Raw genomic sequence first — 22,070 nt, forward strand, 5'->3', positions numbered from 1 at the left:
GGATGAGGACAAAGGAGATAAGAGGGAAGGTAAAGGATGAGGACAGAGGAGATAAGAGGGGAGATAAAGGATGAGGACAGAGGAGATAAGAGGGGAGGTAAAGGATGAGGACAGAGGAGATAAGAGGGGAGGTAAAGGATGAGGACAGAGGAGATAAGAGGGGAGGTAAAGGATGAGGACAGAGGAGATAAGAGGGGAGGTAAAGGATGAGGACAGAGGAGATAAGAGGGGAGGTGAGGAAAGCATCTATTTAAATGGTGGAAGCACGGGAGGAATCACAGCCTTTTTTTCCCTGTCCTCTCAACGTGTCCCTCATTTTGTCCCTTTTGTTTGTTGGTCCCTCTCTGTCTTGCCCTCTTTGTGTGTGGCAATGCTGAGAGGGTAAATAGACAGGCACCATCTGGGAGAGGTATGGTTTGGTCCCCACAGCCACTGTGTGTTTATTTAGTCAGGACCCAGCGCCAGGCAGTCTTGACTCCAGCCCTGTGTCTACACACTCTGTCAGGGCCAGAGAGAGTGTGTGTGTGTGTGTGTGTGTGTTTGTGTGTGCGTGCGTGTGCGTAACTAGTGGCCCTGCCAATTATAATGGGTATTTTCTTCTCCTCTGTGATGTGTGCCTGTGTGTTCCATTAACTCAACACTGCATTCTGTCTCTGGGGTCTGAGGAAGAGAAGTGAGACAGAGGGTTTCAGAGGGTTTCAGAGGGTTTCTCCTCAGAGGTAAAAATAAAATAGAAATAGACTTACATTGTTGTCAATCTCTCTCTCTCCCTCCCTCTCTCTTTCACCCCCTCCCTCCTTCTCCCCCTCTCTCTTTCACCCCCTCCCTCCTTCTCCCCCTCTCTCCCCCTCCATCCTTCTCTCACTCTCTCTCTCTCCCTCCTTCACCCCCTCTCTCTTTCACCCCCTCTCTCTCTCTCCCCCTCCATCCTTCTCCCCCTCTCTCTCTCTCCCTCCCTCTCTCTTTCACCCCTCCCTCCTTCTCCCCCTCTCTCTTTCACCCCCTCCCTCCTTCTCCCCCTCTCTCTCTCTCCCCCTCCATCCTTCTCTCACTCTCTCTCCCCCTCCATCCTTCTCTCACTCTCTCTCCCCCTCCATCCTTCTCTCCCCCTCCATCCTTCTCTCCCTCCCTCTCTCTTTCACCCCCTCCCTCCTTCTCCCCCTCTCTCTCTCCCCCCTCCATCCTTCTCTCCCCCTCCATCCTTCTCTCTACCCCTCCATCTTTCTCTCCCTCTCTCTCCCTCCATCCTTCTCGCTCTCTCTCCCCTCCATCCGTCCTTCCCCCCCCATCCTTCTCTCTCCCCCTCCATCCTTCTCTCCCTCTCTCTCCCTCCATCCTTCTCGCTCTCTCTCCCCTCCATCCGCCCCACCCCCTCCATCCTTCTCCCCCCTCTATCTCTCCCCCTCCCTCCTTCTCCCCCTCTCTCTCTCTCCCTCCCTCCTTCTCCCCTCTCTCTCTCCCCCCCTCTCTCCCCCTTCCTCCTTCTCCCCCCTCTCTCTCCCCCTCCCTATTTATCCCCCCCCCCTCTCTCTCTCCCCCTCCCTCCTTCTCCCCCTCCCTCCTTCTCCCCCTCTCTCTCCCCCTCCCTCCTTCTCCCCTCTCTCTCTCCCCCTCCCTCCTTCTCCCCCTCTCTCTCTCCCCCTCCCTCCTTCTCCCTCTCTCCCCCCTTCTCCCCCTCCCTCCTTCTCCCCCCTCTCTCTCCACCTCCATCCTTCTCCCCCTCCCTCCTACTCCCCCCCTCTCTCTCCCCCTCCCTCCTTCTCCCCCTCTCTCCCCCTCCATCCTTCTCCTCCTCCCCCTCTCTCGCTCCCTTTCCCTAATCCCCCCCCTCTCTCTCTGAGGAGAGGTGAGAAGAAGTGAGAAGAGGTGAGGAGAAGTGAGGAGATATATAAAGGGAGGGAGAATGTCCTCGTGGTGTCTGTTCTGGAGAGAGAGGGTGAGGAGGGTGAGGAGAGGTGAGGAGAAGTGAGGAGAGGTGAGGAGAAGTGAGGAGAGGTGAGGAGAAGTGAGGAGAGGTGAGGAGAGGGGAGGAGAGGTGAGGAGAGGTGAGGAGAAGTGAGGAGATGTGAGGAGAGGAGAGGTGAGGAGAGGTGAGGAGAGGTGAGGAGAAGTGAGGAGAAGTGAGGAGAAGTGAGGAAAGGTGAGGAGAAGTGAGGAGAGGTGAGGAGAAGTGGGGAGAGGTGAGGAGAAGTGAGGAGAGGTGAGGAGAGGTGAGGAGAGTTGAGGAGAAGTGAGGAGAGGTGAGGAGAGGTGAGGAGAGGTGAGGAGATATATAAAGGGAGGGAGAATGTCCTCATGGTGTCTGTTCTGGAGAGAGAGGGTGAGTGTTGCAGTTTGCCAGTGTTTCTCATTTGTACGTCCTCTGCTCCAATGCCTCTCCCCCTCCATCCTTCTCCCCCCTCTCTCTCTCCCCCTGAAAGGAGATTTATAGAGCAGAGACTTGAGACCCGTCTCCGGTGACTTTGTGCTCCAAACTGTGTCGTCACTTTGTTAAATGCACTTTAAATAAATTGTGATTTGACTCCAAGTAACTGCTACTCAGATGAACTGTGATACTGCTGAGCATCGCCACAGATCACGACCATCTTCAAATGCTCCACTGTTCCTCCAGCTCTCATTCTCTACTGTCAGTTAATAATAGTTCTTAGAGGAGTTTCCCAGCTCCTCGTCTGGGATCCATTAAACTAACATGGATGGATGGATGGATGGACAGGGACATTCCTGAGCAGCAGCTTTGTCCCTGCACTCATTAAGCCAGACAATGGCAAAGATTGTCATTCATTGCCACTGGCCTTCTCCTTCAGGCTTCAGGCCCACATCCACTCGACTAATGACTGTCCTGAGTGGCCCTCCCCTGGGAGACACTGAGCCACAGGCCCCGGGCCGGTCCTGGATTACACAGGGGTTAGCAGGGGTAAACATCAGGACAACCAGAACCACTGCAATACCACAACCTCACCATCTCTCTCTGTCACGTCCACACACACACACACACACACACACACACACACACACACACACACACACACACACACACACACACACACACACACACACACACACACACACACACACACACACACACACACACACGTGTCTTGTTCTTCTATCGTCGTGGGGACCTAAAATTAGTTTCCATTCAAAATCCTATTTTCCCTAACCCCTAAACCTAAACCTTACCCTTACCATAACCATAAACCTAACTCTAGGTTTAAGGTTTAACTCTAAACCGAACCACTAACCCTTACCCTAATTCTAATCCTAGCCCTAACTCCTGAATTTAAAATAGCCTTTGACCTCATGGGGATGTGGGAAATATCCCCACAAGGGAGAATTTGTCTTTGTTTTACAGTCCTTGTGGGGACTTTAGGGGATTTTAGGTCCCAACAAGGATAGAAGAACCAACCCACTCAACCCATACCCAATCTAACCAACACACACACAGGTGCACACACACCAGCCGCACACCACCTGAGCAGAAAGGAGAAGGACAGGAAGGAAGAGTCCATTTGGGCTTAGGCAGGTTGGACACTGTGCTCCCCACCACTGAGCACTTTTCCATCCTGCCGGCTGAGCCTCCCAGTCAGTCTGCTGGGCCTGAGTCACGGGGGACCCTTTTAACTGCAACACCAACCAGCAATATAGAGACAAAGGAATGTCCAGAGTTAACCCTTTCCACTGTCTGTGAGAGATAACAACAAGCCTCTAACTACAGAGAGGTGCCAGGCTGAGCACCTCAGCCACTGTGTTGACTGAGCTGCATGACAACAGGGTGTGAACACGGTTAGTCACTCAGACCCACTGTGTGTGTGAGTGTGTGTGTGGCTGTATGCAAACACTCCTCTGACACATACAAAGGAAACCCCTCCTTGAAGAGTCTTTTGTTTGTCAACCTGGCAGTTGAAAAACCTTTGGCCGATTGTTAATTGAAAATACTAAACCATGAACCCTTCATTAGAAGTCTAGTTCTGTACGGGCAGTCGGAAATGGTCCATGACGACTCTTCATGCTGAGAGGAAAAGGTGAGGAGGAGAGGACAGGAGAGGATACGAGAGGACAGGAGAAGACAGGAGAGGATAGGAGAAGACAGGAGAGGATACGAGAGGACAGGAGAAGACAGGAGAGGATACGAGAGGACAGGAGAAGACAGGAGAGGATACGAGAGGACAGGAGAGGATACGAGAGGACAGGGGAAGACAGGAGAGGATACGAGAGGACAAGAGAAGACAGGAGAGGATACGAGAGTACAGGAGAAGACAGGAGAGGATACAAGAGGACAGGAGAAGACAGGAGAGGATACGAGAGGACAGGAGAAGACAGGAGAGGATACGAGAGGACAGGAGAAGACAGGAGAGGATACGAGAGGACATGAGAAGACAGGAGAGGATACGAGAGGACAGGAGAAGACAGGAGAGGATACGAGAGAACAAGAGAAGACAGGAGAGGATACGAGAGGACAGGAGAATACAGGAGAGAGGACAGGAGAGGAAACCAGAGGACAGGAGTTAGGACAGGAGAGGAAACAAGAGGACAGGAGAAGACAGGAGAGAGGACAGGAGAGAAAACAAGAGGACAGGAGAAGACAGGAGAGGATACAAGAGGACAGGAGAGAGGACAGGAGAGAGGACAGGAGAGGAAACAAGAGGACAGGAGAGAGGACAGGAGAGAAAACGAGAGGACAGGAGAAGACAGGAGAGGATACGAGAGGACAGGTGAAGACAGGAGAGAGGACAGGAGAGGAAACGAGAGGACAGGAGAGAGGACAGGAGAGGAAACAAGAGGACAGGAGAAGACAGGAGAGGAAATGAGAGGACAGGAGAGGATAGGAGAGGATACGAGAGGACAGGTGAAGACAGGAGAGAGGACAGGAGAGGAAACGAGAGGACAGGAGAGAGGACAGGAGAGGAAACGAGAGGACAGGAGAGGATAGGAGAAGACAGGACAGGAGAGGGCAGGCTATATGTCTGTGTGATATAGTTTCTCATTAGGTTTTTCTCATCAAACAGCAGAACATATCAACACCATGCCTATCAACAGTCCTCCTACTCCCCTGTCAACACCACTACCCAGCCAGCCGCCACTCCAACTCTGTTACCATGGAGAAGTCAATTATTCTAAATCTCTTTGAGACATGTTGCAGCAGGGTGCTGATCCAACACATACTGTGAGAAGGTTTCCTCCCCTCCAACCTCTTATATAAATCACAGGAAAGAGACGCAGGGCTGACAACAGAGGCTTTCCCCCGATCCTTCCTTTACACGCAGAGACATTTCTCAAGCCCCCCCAGAGCAACAATGTAGAGGTGGAGAGTGTTTGTTATGAAGATTAAATCTCCTTTCACACTTCCATTTAGATCAACAAGAGGGATAGAGACAGAGAGAGATAGAGAGAGACAAACACCATTGTAAATAAAAACCCATATTTATGCTTATTTATTTTCCCTTGTGTACTTTAACCATTTGTACATTGTTACAACACTAATTGTGATATGACATTTGTAATGTCTTTATTGTTTTGAAACTTCTGTATGTGTAATGTCTACTGTTAGTATTGTTTTTTTCACTTTTGTATATTATCTCAGAGTGGTGGTATCACAGGACGGAGGAAGGTAGTAGAAGGTAGTAGAGCTGATAAATGGCCTGAATTGATGTCATAATGATAAATAGAAAGCTAAGTTTATAACATGAATGAGCATCACCGTTTTTATTTCGTTATCACTTGAACTACTACTACAGGTTTCATGGTTGTAGCCATCATTGGTTCCATTATCAATCGCTTATATTACAAAACTCGTGTCATTTCAAACGTGACATTTCTCTGGTACAGGCTACGTACTGTACTGAATGACATCAGCAGAATGCCTGCAATAAGTGATTTCTCTGGTACAGGCTACGTACTGTACTGAATGACATCAGCAGAATGCCTGCAATAAGTGATTTCTCTGGTACAGGCTACGTACTGTACTGAATGACATCAGCAGAATGCCTGCAATAAGTGATTTCTCTGGTACAGGCTACGTACTGTACTGAATGACATCAGCAGAATGCCTGCAATAAGTGATTTCTCTGGTACAGGCTACGTACTGTACTGAATGACATCAGCAGAATGCCTGCAATAAGTGATTTCTCTGGTACAGGCTACATACTGCACTGAATGACATCAGCAGAATGCCTGCAATAAGTGATTTCTCTGGTACAGGCTACGTACTGTACTGAATGACATCAGCAGAATGCCTGCAATAAGTGATTTCTCTAGTACAGGCTACGTACTGTACTGAATGACATCAGCAGAATGCCTGCAATAAGTGATTTCTCTGGTACAGGCTACGTACTGTACTGAATGACATCAGCAGAATGCCTGCGATAAGTGATTTCTCTGGTACAGGCTACGTACTGTACTGAATGACATCAGCAGAATGCCTGCGATAAGTGATTTCTCTGGTACAGGCTACGTACTGTACTGAATTACATCAGCAAAATGCCTAGAATAAGTGATCGGTGTCTAGAAGGCAGCCGGGGATACAGTGCCTGCTGGACCATAATGCTGATAATGTCATGAAAGATGAAACCACATTTTAACATTTAACAAACGTAACATTCAACTCTTTACTTTTTCTTCTACTAAAACGTTAAAACAATCAGCAGGTGAGGGTTAGGGTGAGGGTTAGGGTGAGGGTTAGGGTTAGGGTGAGGGTTAGGGTGAGGGTTAGGGTTAGGGTGAGGGTTAGGGTTAGGGTGAGGGTTAGGGTGAGGGTTAGGGTGAGGGTTAGGGTTAGGGTGAGGGTTAGGGTGAGGGTTAGGGTTAGGGTGAGGGTTAGGGTTAGGGTGAGGGTTAGGGTGAGGGTTAGGGTTAGGGTGAGGGTTAGGGTGAGGGTTAGGGTGAGGGTTAGGGTGAGGGCATTGTAGTGTCAGCAGTGACTGAAATGTTGCTTGGTACTTTCTAACTATTCACCAGGAAGCAGGCAGTTAGATAACACATCATCTCCGGGTATACAGCCTATTCCTCATCACACTGTGGGCTAGGAGCCAAAAACAACAACAAATAAATCATGTATACAGCATTCATTACCGTCAATTTGGATTAGAACATAAACAGCAACCCTGGCATGGGTCTTCAAGTCATGACCCAGGAGTAGAGTCAATGTAGCACACGTCCTAGCTATGTTAATGAGCTGAGACCCTGAATCACGGCCCATCTTAAATGAGCAGGCGTTTTTACTGACTACTACTCTGTGACCCAGGTCTAAGGAACACCATGCCAAGGAAACAGGCCAGTTAGACCAGTTAAATACAGGGAGTTAAATCCACACAACCACAGACAAGCACCTACTGGGTAGCGGTAAAAACCAAACGGAGAGGGATGGGCGCCAAGGGGTTTGGACTGCAGGAGTATTTTGGGGAATGTTATTAAGGCAACTGAAGTGTTTGTGGAAATATCTACTCATTAGAACAGTGTTTCTCAACTCCAGTCCTCAAATAACCCCAACAGAACACAAGCCCAACTTGTCAACTAATCCTCAAGCCCTCAATGAGTTGAATAAGGTGAATTCCAATCAAATCCAAATTAAATCCCATTTCATTGGTTGTATACATATATGGGAAACACTGTATCATTAGACCCAGTGTTGGTTGCTGTGTTTTCCCCCCAAATAGAATATGAAATGTATTTTTATTCAGCCCTTTTACATCAACAGTTGTCACAATGTGCTATTCAGAAACGCAGCCGAGCAATGCAGAGGCAGAAGCACAGTGGCTATGAAAAACTCTGTAGAAGGCAGGAACCTAGGATGAAACCTAGAGAAGAACCCAGCCTGGTCTCATAGACTAGACGTTACATGGTACATGCAAATCCAGGACATGCAAATTAGTATGATATGTTGCATTTTTGTATGGTTACATAAGACAGAAGATTACTTAAGGCAAAAACGAAAGTAGGGTGGGTGGGTAGGTAGGTAGGTAGGCGTATTAACGTGAATATCTAGCAACCCAAAGGTTGTGTGTTTGAATCTCATCACAGACAACTTAAAAATTATAGCTAATTAGCAACTTTGCAATTTCTTACTACTTAGCTAATAATTATATATGTTTTTACTTTTAACCCTTTTTCTCCCCAATTTCGTGATAACCAATTGGTAGTTACAATCTTGTCCCATTGCTGCAACTCCCCTACGGAGAGGCGAAGGTCGAGAGCCATGCGTCTTCTGAAACACCACCCTGCCAAGCCGCACTGCACCAATGTGTCGGGGTCAGCTTGCAGGCACACGGCCCACCACAAGGAGTTGATAGAGCGCGATGGGACAAAGAAATGACATGTTTCTGTGGACATTATGGATACTATTTGGCATTTTCATCTGCGTTGTCGTGACCGCTCGAGCCTGTGGATTTCTGAACATAACGCGCCAAACAAACGGAGGTATTTTGGATATAAAAATAATCTTTATGGAACAAAAGGAACATTTGTTGCATAACTGGGAGTCTCGTGAGTGAAAACATCTGAAGATCATCAAAGGTAAGCGATTAATTGTATTGCTTTTCTGATTTTCGTGACCAAGCTACTTTGATGCTAGGTGTTGATAATGTTTTGTCTAGTGATCGATAAACTTACACAAACGCTTGGATTGCTTTCGCTGTAAAGCGTATTTTAAAAATCTGTCACGACAGGTGGATTAACAAAGAGCTAAGCTGTGTTTTGCTATATTGCACTTGTGATTTCATGAATATAAATATTTTTAGTAATATATTTTGAATGTGGCGCTCTGCAATTCAGCGGTTGTTGATGAAAATTATCCCGCTAACGGGATGGGTTGCGTCAAGAAGTTATTAATGTCATCTTTATTTTATTACTTATCGTTAATGTCATTACTTTATTACCTATCGTTAATGTCATTATTTTATTACTTATTGTTAATGTCATTATTTTATTACTTAATGGCGTTAATGCCGTCTTTGGTGTAATTATCAATGCACAAGCACCTTGCTTCACATTTTATTAAAGTCATAAAAAAGTGTGTCATTGCGTGAAGTTTAAAATGCATTCTGTCATTAATAAATGTGTAATGTGATGTATTTTTTATTTTACCCCCTTTTTCTCCCCAATTTCGTCATATCCATTTACGATCTTGTCTCATTGATGCAACTTCCCAACAGGCTCGGGAGAGGCGAAGGTCGAGTCATGCGTCCTCCAACACATGAACAACCACACCACACTTCTCAATACCAGCTCGCCTTACCCGGAAGCAGCTGCACCAATGTGTCAGAGGAAACACCGTTCAACTGACAACCGAAGTCAGCCTGCAGGCGCCCGGCTCAGCGCGCTCTAGGAGTCGCTCAGCGCGCTCTAGGAGTCGCTCAGCGCGATGAGCCAAGTAAAGTCCCCCGGGCCAAACCCTCCTTTAACCCGGGCGACGCTGGGACAATTGTACACTGCCCTAAGATTGTTTTCTTCCTGATGAAGAAAACAATCGTCTTCACTTGGATATACAGACAGTTATGGCTGGAGACGACACATGACGGACAGTCATAATGACATTGTGTAGTTGTGTAGCATTGGTGGCATTGTGGTTACTACAGGCTGAAGAGTTGACCAAAGTTGACCTAGATTTACCTCACTAACTCCTCAAACCTGTTTGGTAGGATACCCCTCAGTTAATCCATAGCCGTTGCTGTAGATTGTCTTGTGTTGTTACAAAGTCATGACTAACTTACATGTCAGGTTTAGAAGTACTCTACCACGGCTTTAGTGTGTAGCAGTACAGTTTCATTAATTCATGGCCTGGGCAGCTCAGACGCGCCTCTTTACAGCTGTCTCCCTCCCCATCGAGGTTCATTATGCAGACGGCACCAACCCACCACCCCACCCAGTAGAGAAGGTCTCTGCACTGACACACCCTATCATTCCCAGGGTTTGTCCTACTGTACCACTCCCTGCCTGTTCTCACCCTACCACTATGGGGATCACTGTTCTACTGGACCACTCCCTGGCTGTTCTCACCCTACCACTATGGGGATCACTGTTCTACTGTACCACTCCCTGCCTGTTCTCACCCTACCACTATGGGGATCACTGTCCTACTGTACCACTCCCTGCCTGTTCTCACCCTACCACTATGGGGATCACTGTCCTACTGTACCACTCCCTGCCTGTTCTCACCCTACCACTATGGGGATCACTGTTCTACTGTACCACTCCCTGCCTGTTCTCACCCTACCACTATGGGGATCACTGTTCTACTGTACCACTCCCTGCCTGTTCTCACCCTACCACTATGGGGATCACTGTTCTACTGTACCACTCCCTGCCTGTTCTCACCCTACCACTATGGGGATCACTGTCCTACTGTACCACTCCCTGCCTGTTCTCACCCTACCACTATGGGGATCACTGTTCTACTGTACCACTCCCTGCCTGTTCTCACCCTACCACTATGGGGATCACTGTTCTACTGTACCACTCTCTGCCTGTTCTCACCCTACCACTATGGGGATCACTGTCCTACTGTACCACTCCCTGCCTGTTCTCACCCTACCACTATGGGGATCACTGTTCTACTGTACCACTCCCTGCCTGTTCTCACCCTACCACTATGGGGATCACTGTTCTACTGTACCACTCTCTGCCTGTTCTCACCCTACCACTATGGGGATCACTGTCCTACTGTACCACTCCCTGCCTGTTCTCACCCTACCACTATGGGGATCACTGTTCTACTGTACCACTCCCTGCCTGTTCTCACCCTACCACTATGGGGATCACTGTTCTACTGTACCACTCCCTGCCTGTTCTCACCCTACCACTATGGGGATCACTGTCCTACTGTACCACTCCCTGCCTGTTCTCACCCTACCACTATGGGGATCACTGTTTAGCCACGTTGACTCAAACCTATTATAGCCTACAGATATACAACAACAACAACGCAAACAATTGCGGTGCACTGCGTTGTCCAGGTTTGGACAGGGTAGGCTGTCATTGTAAATAAGAATTTGTTCTTAACTGACTTGCCTAGTTAAATAAAGGTTAAATAAATCAAATAAACACACAGACTCAGCTGTGGAGGACTAAAGGTCTTTGACAACATCTAAAATGGTCATTGATGAAGTCCACAATGGTCAGTTCTCTCTGATTCATCCTGCAGGCAGTGGCCCAACAATGCAGCTTTACAGCCCAAACTCCCAGTCAGCACATAGTGACCCCAACCAGTAAAAACAGTCCCACATACCTGGCGTGTCGGGGCTCAGACGGATACAAACATTAAAAATGAGTTTGTTCAAATCCTTGACTACATGTCTTAGACTGTATTGATATGGTAACAACGATTTGCGTTTGACAAATGTTTGTTCTTTTCATTTCCATAGCATAGCATTTGCATTTCAAATAAAGGGAACATTTAAATTTTAGACACGCAAAGGGAAACCGAGACAATACGTTTTCCTATAAAGTTTGAGTAATGTAAAACTTCCATCTCCAGACTATAGCCTACTTCAAGCCCGTTGTAATATTTTACTGTAGCACAGCAGACAGTGGAAATCATCAATCCGCAGAAGTGAGAAGCGGCAACACGAGGATCAACAGCAAAAACGAGTCACATTATATCGGTCTAGTTTCGGGGGGGGTGGGAGACGGGACGGGGGAGACGGGGGGTGGGAGACGGGACGGGACGGGACGGGGGAGACGGGACGGGGGGGTGGGAGACGGGACGGGGGAGACGGGGGGGTGGGAGACGGGACGGGGGAGACGGGGGGGGTGGGAGACGGGACGAGGGAGACGGGGGGTGGGAGACGGGGGGGTGGGAGACGGGACGGGACGGGGGAGACGGTATGACTATAGACCATATTGAATACTTAGTATAATAGTAATAGTTAGTATAATAGTAATAGTTAGTATAATAGTAATAGTTAGTATAATAGTAATAGTTAGTATAATAGTAATAGTTAGTATAATAGTAATAATACAATAGTAATAGTTAGTATAATACTTAGTATAATAGTAATAGTTAGTATAATAGTAATAGTTAGTATAATAGTAATAGTTAGTATAATAGTATAGTTAGTATAATAGTAATAGTTAGTATGATAGTAATAGTTAGTGTGGTAGTAATGGTTACTATAATAGTAATAGTTAGTATAATAGTATAGTTAGTATAATAGTACTAGTTAGTATAATACTTAGTATAATAGTAATAGTTAGTATAATAGTAATAGTTAGTATAATAGTAATAGTTAGTATAATAGTATAGTTTGTATAATAGTACTAGTTAGTATAATAGTAATAGTTAGTATAATAGTATAGTTAGTATAATAGTATAGTTAGTATAATAGTACTAGTAAGTATAATAGTATAGTTAGTATAATAGTACTAGTTAGTATAATAGTACTAGTTAGTATAATAGTACTAGTTAGTATAATAGTAATAGTTAGTATAATAGTACTAGTTAGTATAATAGTATAGTTAGTATAATAGTACTAGTTAGTATAATAGTACTAGTTAGTATAATAGTAATAGTGCTATGGAACATGCATGTGTTTTTTTATTTGTGTTTTTACTTTGGTAGCGGAACCAAGCTATTTGTAGAAACATCTGCCAAGCTTCAAGAGACGAAACTGATCATTAAAATCGGACCACAATCATACAATCCAACTCTGGCTTCCACAGCACAATAAAACATAGTTAATGCTTCCATGGCCTCCATTTGCTCACTGTCTTCACAATGTGTAACTTGGACTCCCTTCAAGTGTGATTATATATACAGTAGTAACACATCTCTGTTATTATATATATAGTACTCACACATCTCTATTCAGTAAGAGCAATACACTGCTCTATCCACTGCACTCATCAACTGATTACAGGCTAACCAATTCATCTAAACTACCCCAATCATTATGTCTTTATATAAATGGTATATAGCATGAGGCCAACACTAAACAGCTAATCGACTCTAGTCAGTTGAACTAAAATATGAATAAAATACGTCCACGCCCGTCCCGCTGATGGTTGCCATTATGATGGACACATGGAAGTCGGGATAGGAAGTTTATTTTACCTTTATTTTACTAGGGAGAACAAATTCTTATTTTCAACGACGGCCTAGGAACAGTGGGTTAACTGCCTGTTCAGGAGCAGAACGACAGATTTGTACCTTGTCAGCTCGGGGATTCGAACTTGCAACTTTTCGATTACTAGTTCAACGCTCTAAACACTAGGCTACCCTGCCGCCCCGTGACTGACTGAGCGGCAGATTGACTGACACAGCACCAGAGGGAAAGCATGATGGACCATGTGTAACTAACCAGCCCTCTCCTGTAGCGTTCAGCATCTGTTCACCGACATGCATGCCGGTCAAGACCAGGCATGTTTCCCCCCAGACTAGCCCATTAATCCATTGTAAAAACCTTGGATCTCGTGTTTGAACGTTGAAGTTGCCCAGAGGCATGGTTTTACACACCGATAAGGAACAGTGTAATAGACCCTAGTGTAGTTATTGGACAGGCATGCAGTGTTTTCGGATGACTTTCTCTTGAAAAGAAGGACTACATCCGTAATGAATACAATATATTGATCCAGAACAATCAAATAATTATTGAAATGGGATACCGTTTCACCTCCCAATGCATCAGTTTGTATGTCTTCTTGGTGTCCTTCATTTCAAGCTTTTTATCCGTTTGAAATGAGTTTGTTCAAATCCTTGGCTACATGTTATTGTCTTAGACTGTGTTTGTTTATATGGTAACAACGATTTGCGTTTAACAAATGTTTGTTCTTTTCATTTCCATAGCATACCATTTGCATTTCAAATAAAGGGAACATTTTAAATTTGAGGCACGCAAAGGGAAACCGAGACAATACGTTTTCCTATAAAGTTTGAGTAATGTAAAACTTCCATCTCCAGACTATAGCCTACTTCAAGCCCGTTGTAATATTTTACTGTAGCACAGCAGACAGTGGAAATCATCAATCCGCAGAAGTGAGAAGCGGCAACACGAGGATCAACAGCAAAAACGAGTCACATTATATCGGTCTAGTTTCGTTCACCAAGAGAAACACAAAGTTACATGCATTGACAATACACTGTACACTAAATAGTAACTTGCATACCTTGTCTCGGCCATCTTCCTCACATTGTATGAGCAAAAAGTTGGAATAAGAGTTGCATTGTAGTAGATTTCCCACTAGTTGAAACTATGTATGTGCGTTTCCACGTAACTAGAGCACAGTACTGCCTCACCCCTGCCCTGTCTGTGTGCAAGTCAGTACAGCACACACACCCCTCCACGAAACTCCACCATGGTCATGGTTTATATGTAATCTGATCCCTAACGGACTGTATTTAACTGAGCGGTATACTACAAAGCAGCTTGAATGAGTTAGCCAGCTAACTTGCCTAAATATTCTGAAATATATATATATATTTTAGAAGGATAAGTTTGAAATGGGCATGGTCTTATTGACTCAACAATCAAAAACACATATCTAAGTTAAGCTTTCTTAATTAATCAGAAAATCAATAGTTATTTCTGGTTGTTTATCAAAGTTAGCTAGCTAACTCATCGAATTTGCTTTGTAGTATACCCTTCTGTTTTCCCTCTGCATTGGGGTGTCTGATGATCTTGGTGTCAACATGATCCAATACACCCACCTAGTGCTGAGACAGAAATATACATCCCAGACTCATGTTGACTGTCACCCCAGATCCAATTGTGTCCAAAAGTTTGGATCAGTGTCTATTTATGAAATGAACTGTTTGGGAAATCATTCTTAAATGTGTACCAATAAATCAACACATTTATCAAGATATTTACTTTTCACCAAAGCTTCCAAAGCTGAAAGAACCAGTGAAACCTGTTGGCTGAATATGGAACAAGATCAAATGTATGGTTAGTCAGAACCCAGACAAATATGTTACACAGTACATGAATGTCCAAATAAGAAATAGGCATGTATGGTATTGGTACCAGAGTGTCCCAATCAAGGACTGCAGGTCTGAACATGTCAAATAAACACAACCCAGACGAAGTGAAGAGGAGGAAACCTTGGTATTCAACACTTTATTCACAAAAACTAGTTACAGCTATCAACTGTTCACTGGAAACCAAAATATATGCACGATAAACCCATGGAACTACACAAGGCATCGTTATGATAAAACCCTCACTTTTTTTTGTCCACATACAGTAGTCCATTTCAAAGTGCTAATAAAAAGTACTGTTGCTTATTTTTTCCCAGGGGGAGAAGGGACTTGTTTTACCTCGTACAATATAGTACAAAATTATTGGGGGGGGGGGGTCGGTTTCCTGGTAAATTGAGGGTGGAAAGATTCCTTCTGCTCAAGGGTATTCACATCAGAAGACTACTTACAGGGGTGAAGCATCGGTGCAGTGTAGGTGCAGTGTAGGTGCAGTGTAGGGCGGCAGGTAGCCTAGCAGTTAGAACATTTGACCAGTAACCGCAAGGCCGATATGTTGAATCCCCGTAAAAACAAGGTGAAAAATCTGTTGATCTGCACATGAGCAAAGTCACTCAATCCAAAGTGCTCCAGGTTCCCGGTCAATAACGACAGATCCCTGGCCACGAACCCACTGTCAGGGGGAGTAAGGATATGCTAAATTCCCATTACCAAACGTGTACAAGTTACCCACTTGTACATGCAGTGAAACAGGAGAAATATAAGCACCCACTATTTGACCCTTTTGATGAAGCGCTGTGCGAAAGGTAATATCTGTTTATTATAAAATATATTTGAACATTTACATTAATCGCAAAAAACCTACATTCAAATACACTCAGCAATTTTATATATATGTTGAGACCCCAATAGCACCATGTATAGCGAACAAATCTACTGTTATAAAGAATGCAGCATTTGTTAAATACATTTATTTCTCCATGTATTTTTTTTTTGAAGAGAAACACGTGTAACTACAGTCTTTAGACCATGAAGTTATGGCCGATCGTGACTGTGTGGGCTTGTTTTACAAGCCAGCATGTGTCTGAGTATCTCTAAGTGGTATTAGGCAGAATAAACTGCCAGGGTTGCTGTATAAGGTGAGTGGGTCATGAAACCTATGTCCCGCCCATCTCTGGGACACATCGGCTTGCAAAACAAGCACACCTTTTCTCTCTGAAGCCTTTGATGACATCAGAGAGAGGTAGTGGGGCACGTTCCTCTGCCCAGCCATTGGATAGTTGTTTTACATTCCCGCTAACCATATCATATGTCCTAGCAATCTGGTGCCCGACAGCACAGTCGATGACCTGGCACACAACCATTGGTTGATACATGCAACAACGTCTTAGCAGGGGAACTCAACTGTGGACTGATGACTTCATGAAACAGACTTCCTGGATGAACCAACCAGACTAGACAAGTCAGGTTTACACATAGAGATGTATGAGGATCATTACATAGAAATAACCTGTTTTTGCATGGATATTGCCATTGAGGGCTTCCAGGCATTTTACAGTAGTCAACTGTGTAGAGATTCGTATGGGGTTGGGAGCGATCAGCCAATAAGCAGAGCATTGTCTTCTTCTTTAAAATGGTTTGCCTAGTTTGTAAATGGCTTCAAGCTATGTGACTGCCATCTAGTGGCTACAATAAATGAATGACACAAAATTTGGTTCAGGACTCCAGCACTGCAGGAGGCGATAAGACACCTATATTAGTTGACACTTTTTTTTTTATCTGAAGAAGAAGAAAACAGACTATTTTAAAATGGAAATGGCTTCAGTGGTGCTGCCCATACTGTCACAGACACCATAATGGGACAGCTACAATGTTGTGATCTCTATACGTCTCAGTGGGTTCACATCAGATAAGTGCCTTCGATTGCATGTTTTCTGATTGGACTCTCTCAAAACGGTTAATGCCACAGCTACCAAGTTGTAGCGGTAGAGATATTTTCAGTAAAAACATCTTATTCTGTTCAACGTCCAGAACTCCAGTCATTTTGAAATGAAAATAAGAACACAACAAAAGGGAAAGCTTTGATTCACATAAATATCAAGTCTCTTGTTTTTCATTAGAAACATAGTAGAACTAAAATAAGCTGCAACACTGAAAAGATATGGCACTTAGATGACACGTAGTCCCAGTTCCTACCTGCACTCCAACCCTAACCACGGCCTCCTCGTGTCGGTTTGACGCCAAACTCAAAGGCAAGTTCCACAGCACTCTAAGTGTGTAAGGTGTGTGTGTGTGTCACTGAACCTCATAATTGATAATCTGCATTTTGTGGAATTAAGTGTTTTCAAAAATGACTTAGTAACACATTGGTAAAAAAAAAAGCCTTAATCAATGTGCCACATACACGTAGTCAGCACAGGGGGGTGGAACCAGCACCAATTCATACACCCATTAGTAAAAACAAACAAAGGCAAATACACATATAGAATACACAATCTTTTTTCAAAGAATCCAATGAATATCAAAAATCAATCAAGTTTATTTTCCTCTCATATTCCCAAAGCTCCCCAAAAACAAAGCAAAGTAACATCCTGCATTAGGAAAAGAATCATGGGCTGCTGCTGTGTTCGCTCATAAAGAATCATGTGCTGCTGCTGCTGTGTTCGCTCATAAAGAATCATGGGCTGCTGCTGTGTTCGCTCATAAAGAATCATGTGTTGCTGCTGCTGTGTTCGCTCATAAAGAATCATGTGTTGCTGCTGCTGTGTTCGCTCATAAAGAATCATGGGCTGCTGCTGTGTTCGCTCATAAAGAATCATGTGCTGCTGCTGCTGTGTTCGCTCATAAAGAATCATGGGCTGCTGCTGTGTTCGCTCATAAAGAATCATGGGCTGCTGCTGTGTTCGCTCATAAAGAATCATGGGCTGCTGCTGCTGTGTTCGCTCATAAAGAATCATGGGCTGCTGCTGTGTTCGCTCATAAAGAATCATGGGCTGCTGCTGTGTTCGCTCATAAAGAATCATGTGCTGCTGCTGCTGTGTTCGCTCATAAAGAATCATGGGATGCTGCTGTGTTCGCTCATAAAGAATCATGTGCTGCTGCTGCTGTGTTAGCTCATAAAGAATCATGGGCTGCTGCTGCTGTGTTCGCTCATAAAGAATCATGGGCTGCTGCTGCTGTGTTCGCTCATAAAGAATCATGTGTTGCTGCTGCTGTGTTCGCTCATAAAGAATCATGTGCTGCTGCTGCTGTGTTAGCTCATAAAGAATAATGTGCTGCTGCTGCTGTGTTAGCTCATAAAGAATCATGTGTTGCTGCTGCTGTGTTCGCTCACAAAGAATCTCTTGGTGAAGTCCATTGGTGTATTACAGGAAGGGACCAGCAGTGGGCCGTCTGCTGGCCTGGGATATGGTTGGGGCACTGGAGGACTGCAGTCTTGATTAAAGGGACAGGCTCGCCCCCATATCAGCCAGGAAGTGTTGCTGTGGCCTGAGGAGGAGGAGGGTGAGAAGTTAAGCGGGTCTGCGTGGTGGACAGGCCAGAGGTGACATTGTGCTGATTCAGGCTCCTTAAAATCTCAGGTGAGGAGGGGAGACAGAGTGAGAGAGGGGTCTTACAGGCAGTCATACAGGCAACCCGTTCTCAGCTTCCTGAACAAAGTCACTGCACTGACAGTGAGCATGGTTCAGCCTCCACCGGGCCGACCGTCTCCTAAACAACTCTTCCTCCTCCTCTTCATCACCCCTATCCCTGCCCTCCTCATCCTCGTCATGCAGTCTAGGAGGGCCCTCCTCCCCTAACTGGTTGAGGAGAGGTGGGGAGTGGTCCCAGTCTGAGCGGCCCTCCTCGGCTGGGACTGGAGGACAGGAAGAGGAGGAGGAAGAGGAGGAGGAGGAAGAGCGGTGCTCCCCTCCATTCAGCCCCAACGCCTCCCTCAGGACCTCGGCCGCAGCCTCTCTCAGCAGGAGAGCTGGAGTGGCCAGGGTGGTCAGGTAGATGGCTGAGGCTGATTGGTCCGTTGAGGACACCAGGGCGTGGTCTCTTCCTCCTCTACCCTCCCCAGGAATCAAGTTGCTGCGGCGCCCGTTCGGCTGGTGGTTGAAGTTGCCGAGCAACGTGAACATCCTGTCTACGGTCCAGTCAAAGTTGTCCCAGTCCTCCAGGCTGACGTTGAAGTTGAGTTTGAGATCATACGCGTGCTTGTCAAGTCTGTACAAGGGTTCAAGTTCTGACCAGTCCATTCCCGTTCCTCCTGCACTGGGTGCTTCTGACGGGGCCACTGTCGCCTCCTGGACCCTATCCCTCCCAGCCTTCCCAAATCTGTCCTCTGATGAGACAAGATCACACAGACAAAACAGTGTCATCCACAGCAAACCTCTGTCTCCCGTTGTGTCTGTACTCTCCTCATCACCACCACGTGAACACTGCTCCCAGTAAACTGGTCCCAGGACAGAGTAGTATTCTATTCTATATGAATGCTTGAATGGGTTCATTCTCTGACATTCACACTAGTTTATGAGGCAGCTACATGGAGAAACAGACAAGACACATGGACAGCAGAGTATCAAAAAGAGTGAGAGACATTGTGAGGCACTGCAGTCTTATGAAAATGAGAGTCAACCAAGGCAGATGCGCTGGGCGGTGGGGGTGGATGGCGCCCTCTACAGGTAGTGATGATTAGATGACTAAGGCAGATGTGCTGGGCGGTGGGGGTGGATGGCGCCCTCTACAGGTAGAGATGATTAGATGACTAAGGCAGATGTGCTGGGCGGTGGATGGCGCCCTCTACAGGTAGAGATGATTAGATGACTAAGGCAGATGTTCTGGGCGGTGGATGGCGCCCTCTACAGGTAGAGATGATTAGATGACTAAGGCAGATGTGCTGGGCGGTGGGGGTGGATGGCGCCCTCTACAGGTAGAGATGATTAGATGACTAAGGCAGATGTGCTGGGCGGTGGGGGTGGATGACGCCCTCTACAGGTGACAAGCAACAGGACAGTATGAGATGTGAGCTGCCTAAACCTTGCAGGTTAGAATTACATCCATTCATAGCGACAGACAGGAGAGTGAGACAGACAGGAGAGTGAGACAGAGGTGACTGTTAGAGGTGACTGTTAGAGGTGACTGTTAGAGGTGACTGTTAGAGGTGACTGTTAGAGGAGACTGTTAGAGGTGACTGTTAGAGGTGACTGCTAGAGAAGACTGCTAGAGAAGACTGCTAGAGGAGACTGCTAGAGGAGACTGTTAGAGGAGACTGTTAGAGGAGACTGTTAGAGGAGACTGTTAGAGGTGACTGTTAGAGGAGACTGTTAGAGGAGACTGTTAGAGGAGACTGTTAGAGGAGACTGTTAGAGGAGACTGTTAGAGGTGACTGTTAGAGGTGACTGTTAGAGGTGACTGTTAGAGGTGACTGTTAGAGGAGGCTGTTAGAGGAGACTGTTTGGTGGCATCGTGAAGTTCCAGACTCACAGTGATTTGGAGGTGGGCATCTTCACTTTTGGCCACTTTCTGCGTTGAAACTGCCTGATGCACAAGCAGCAATAAGATAGACTGTTATTCAGCCCGTTCAAGCAGAAGAAAATAAGCCCTCAACCTTCTCCCAACCTCAGTTAGAAGGAGTGTAGAGACAGCATACACTGAGTACTCCCCAGGGTTAGAGAAGTGCTCAGTGCAAATCCCCCAAACCAGAAGTCATGCAAAGATGCAAAGGAAAAACAAGAGAGAAAGAGAGAAAGAAAGAAAGAAAGAGAGAGAGAGAGAAAGAGAGGAGAGAAAGGGAACACCAAAAAACACACTCTCAATCGCACCTCCAGCACAGGAGGCTGCTGAAGGAAGGAGGGCTCATAATAATGTCCAGAATGGAGCAAATGGAATGGCATCAGACACATAGAAAACCTGTGTGTTTTATGAAAGTCCACTGATGCAGCTCCAGCCATTACCACGAGCCCGTGCTCCCCAAAAAAGGAGCCACCAACCTCCTGTGACGTCCACACTTCGCCCCACACGTCGCCCCATATACACAATCTCTATGTACTTTCTAAGTGTTGTTTATTCTGTCAACGTACTCTAGGCCAAGTAGATAGTCAACTATCTTTTAGGAATGTTTATATTCATTTTATATAAACTCAGCAAAAAAAGAAACGTCCTTTTTCAGGCCCCTGTCTTTCAAAGATAATTAGTAAAAATCCAAATAACTTCACAGATCTTCATTGTAAACGGTTTAAACACTGTTTCCCATGCTTGTTCAATGAAACATAAACAATTAATGAACATGCACCTATGGAACGGTCGTTTTAAGACACTAACAGCTTACAGACGGTATGCAATTAAGATCACAGTTGTGACAACTTAGGACACTAAAGAGGCCTTTCTACTGACACTGAAAAACACCAAAAGAAAGATGCCCAGGATCCCTGCTTATCTGCGTGAACATGCCTTAGGCACGCTGCAATGAGGCATGAGGACTGCAGATGTGGCCAGGGCAATAAATTGCAATGTCCGTACTGTGAGACAGGACAGACTGATCGTCCTCGCAATGGCAGACCACGTGTAACAACACCTGCACAGGATCGGTACATCCAAACATTGCACCTGCGGGACAGGTACAGGATGGCAACAACAACTGCAGAGTTACACCAGGAACACACAATCCTTCCATCAGTGCTCAGACTGTCTGCAATAGGCTGAGAGAGGCTGGACTGAGGGCTTGTAGGCCTGTTGTAAGGCAGGTCCTCACCAGAGATCACCGGCAACAGCATTGCCTATGGGCACAAACCCACCGTCGCTGGACCAGACAGGACTGGCAAAAAGTGCTCTTCACTGACGAGTCGCGGTTTTGTCTCACCAGGGGTGATGGTCAGATTTGCGTTTATTGTTGAGGGAATGAGCTTTACCCCGAGGCCTGTACTCTGGAGCGGGATTGATTTGGAGTGGAGGGTCCGTCATGGTCTGGGGCGGTGTGTCACAGCATCATCGGACTGAGCTTGTTGTCATTGCAGGTGATCTCAATGCTGACATGACCCTCCACCATGACAATGCCACCAGCCATACTGCTCGTTCTGTGTGTGATTTCCTGCCAGACAGGAATGTCAGTGTTCTGCCATGGCCAGTGAAGAGCCCGGATCTCAATCCCATTGAGCACGTCTGGGACCTGTTGGATCGGAGGGTG

The 22,070-nt window shown here is 45.9% G+C and overlaps 2 protein-coding genes across 12 annotated transcripts in view; both read right to left on the bottom strand.

Annotated features, from left to right (window-relative positions):
* Positions 1-14,245, bottom strand: part of LOC109868911 (rho GTPase-activating protein 39) — a 152,232-nt gene extending 137,987 nt beyond the window's left edge. For both annotated transcript variants that reach the window (XM_031803599.1, XM_031803601.1), the window contains exon 1: positions 14,095-14,245. In XM_031803599.1, coding sequence (XP_031659459.1) covers positions 14,095-14,108 — 14 coding nt within the window. In that variant the 5' untranslated portion in view covers positions 14,109-14,245. The remainder of the gene's footprint in view (positions 1-14,094) is intronic.
* Positions 14,246-15,029: 784 nt separating this feature from the next.
* The window catches only part of LOC109882959 (extracellular sulfatase Sulf-2-like), a 286,145-nt gene continuing 279,104 nt past the window's right edge, over positions 15,030-22,070 (bottom strand). For 4 of the 10 annotated variants that reach the window (XM_031803860.1, XM_031803857.1, XM_031803859.1 and 1 more), the window contains one exon: positions 15,030-19,229. In XM_031803860.1, coding sequence (XP_031659720.1) covers positions 18,526-19,229 — 704 coding nt within the window. In that variant the 3' untranslated portion in view covers positions 15,030-18,525. Of the gene's footprint in view, positions 19,877-20,371; positions 20,426-22,070 lie in introns of all 10 variants that reach the window. The other 6 variants (XM_031803861.1, XM_031803862.1, XM_031803866.1 and 3 more) reach the window with 4 other exon arrangements.

This window comes from Oncorhynchus kisutch, linkage group LG24 (genome assembly GCF_002021735.2).
Source record: "Oncorhynchus kisutch isolate 150728-3 linkage group LG24, Okis_V2, whole genome shotgun sequence".
NCBI lineage: Eukaryota > Metazoa > Chordata > Actinopteri > Salmoniformes > Salmonidae > Oncorhynchus > Oncorhynchus kisutch.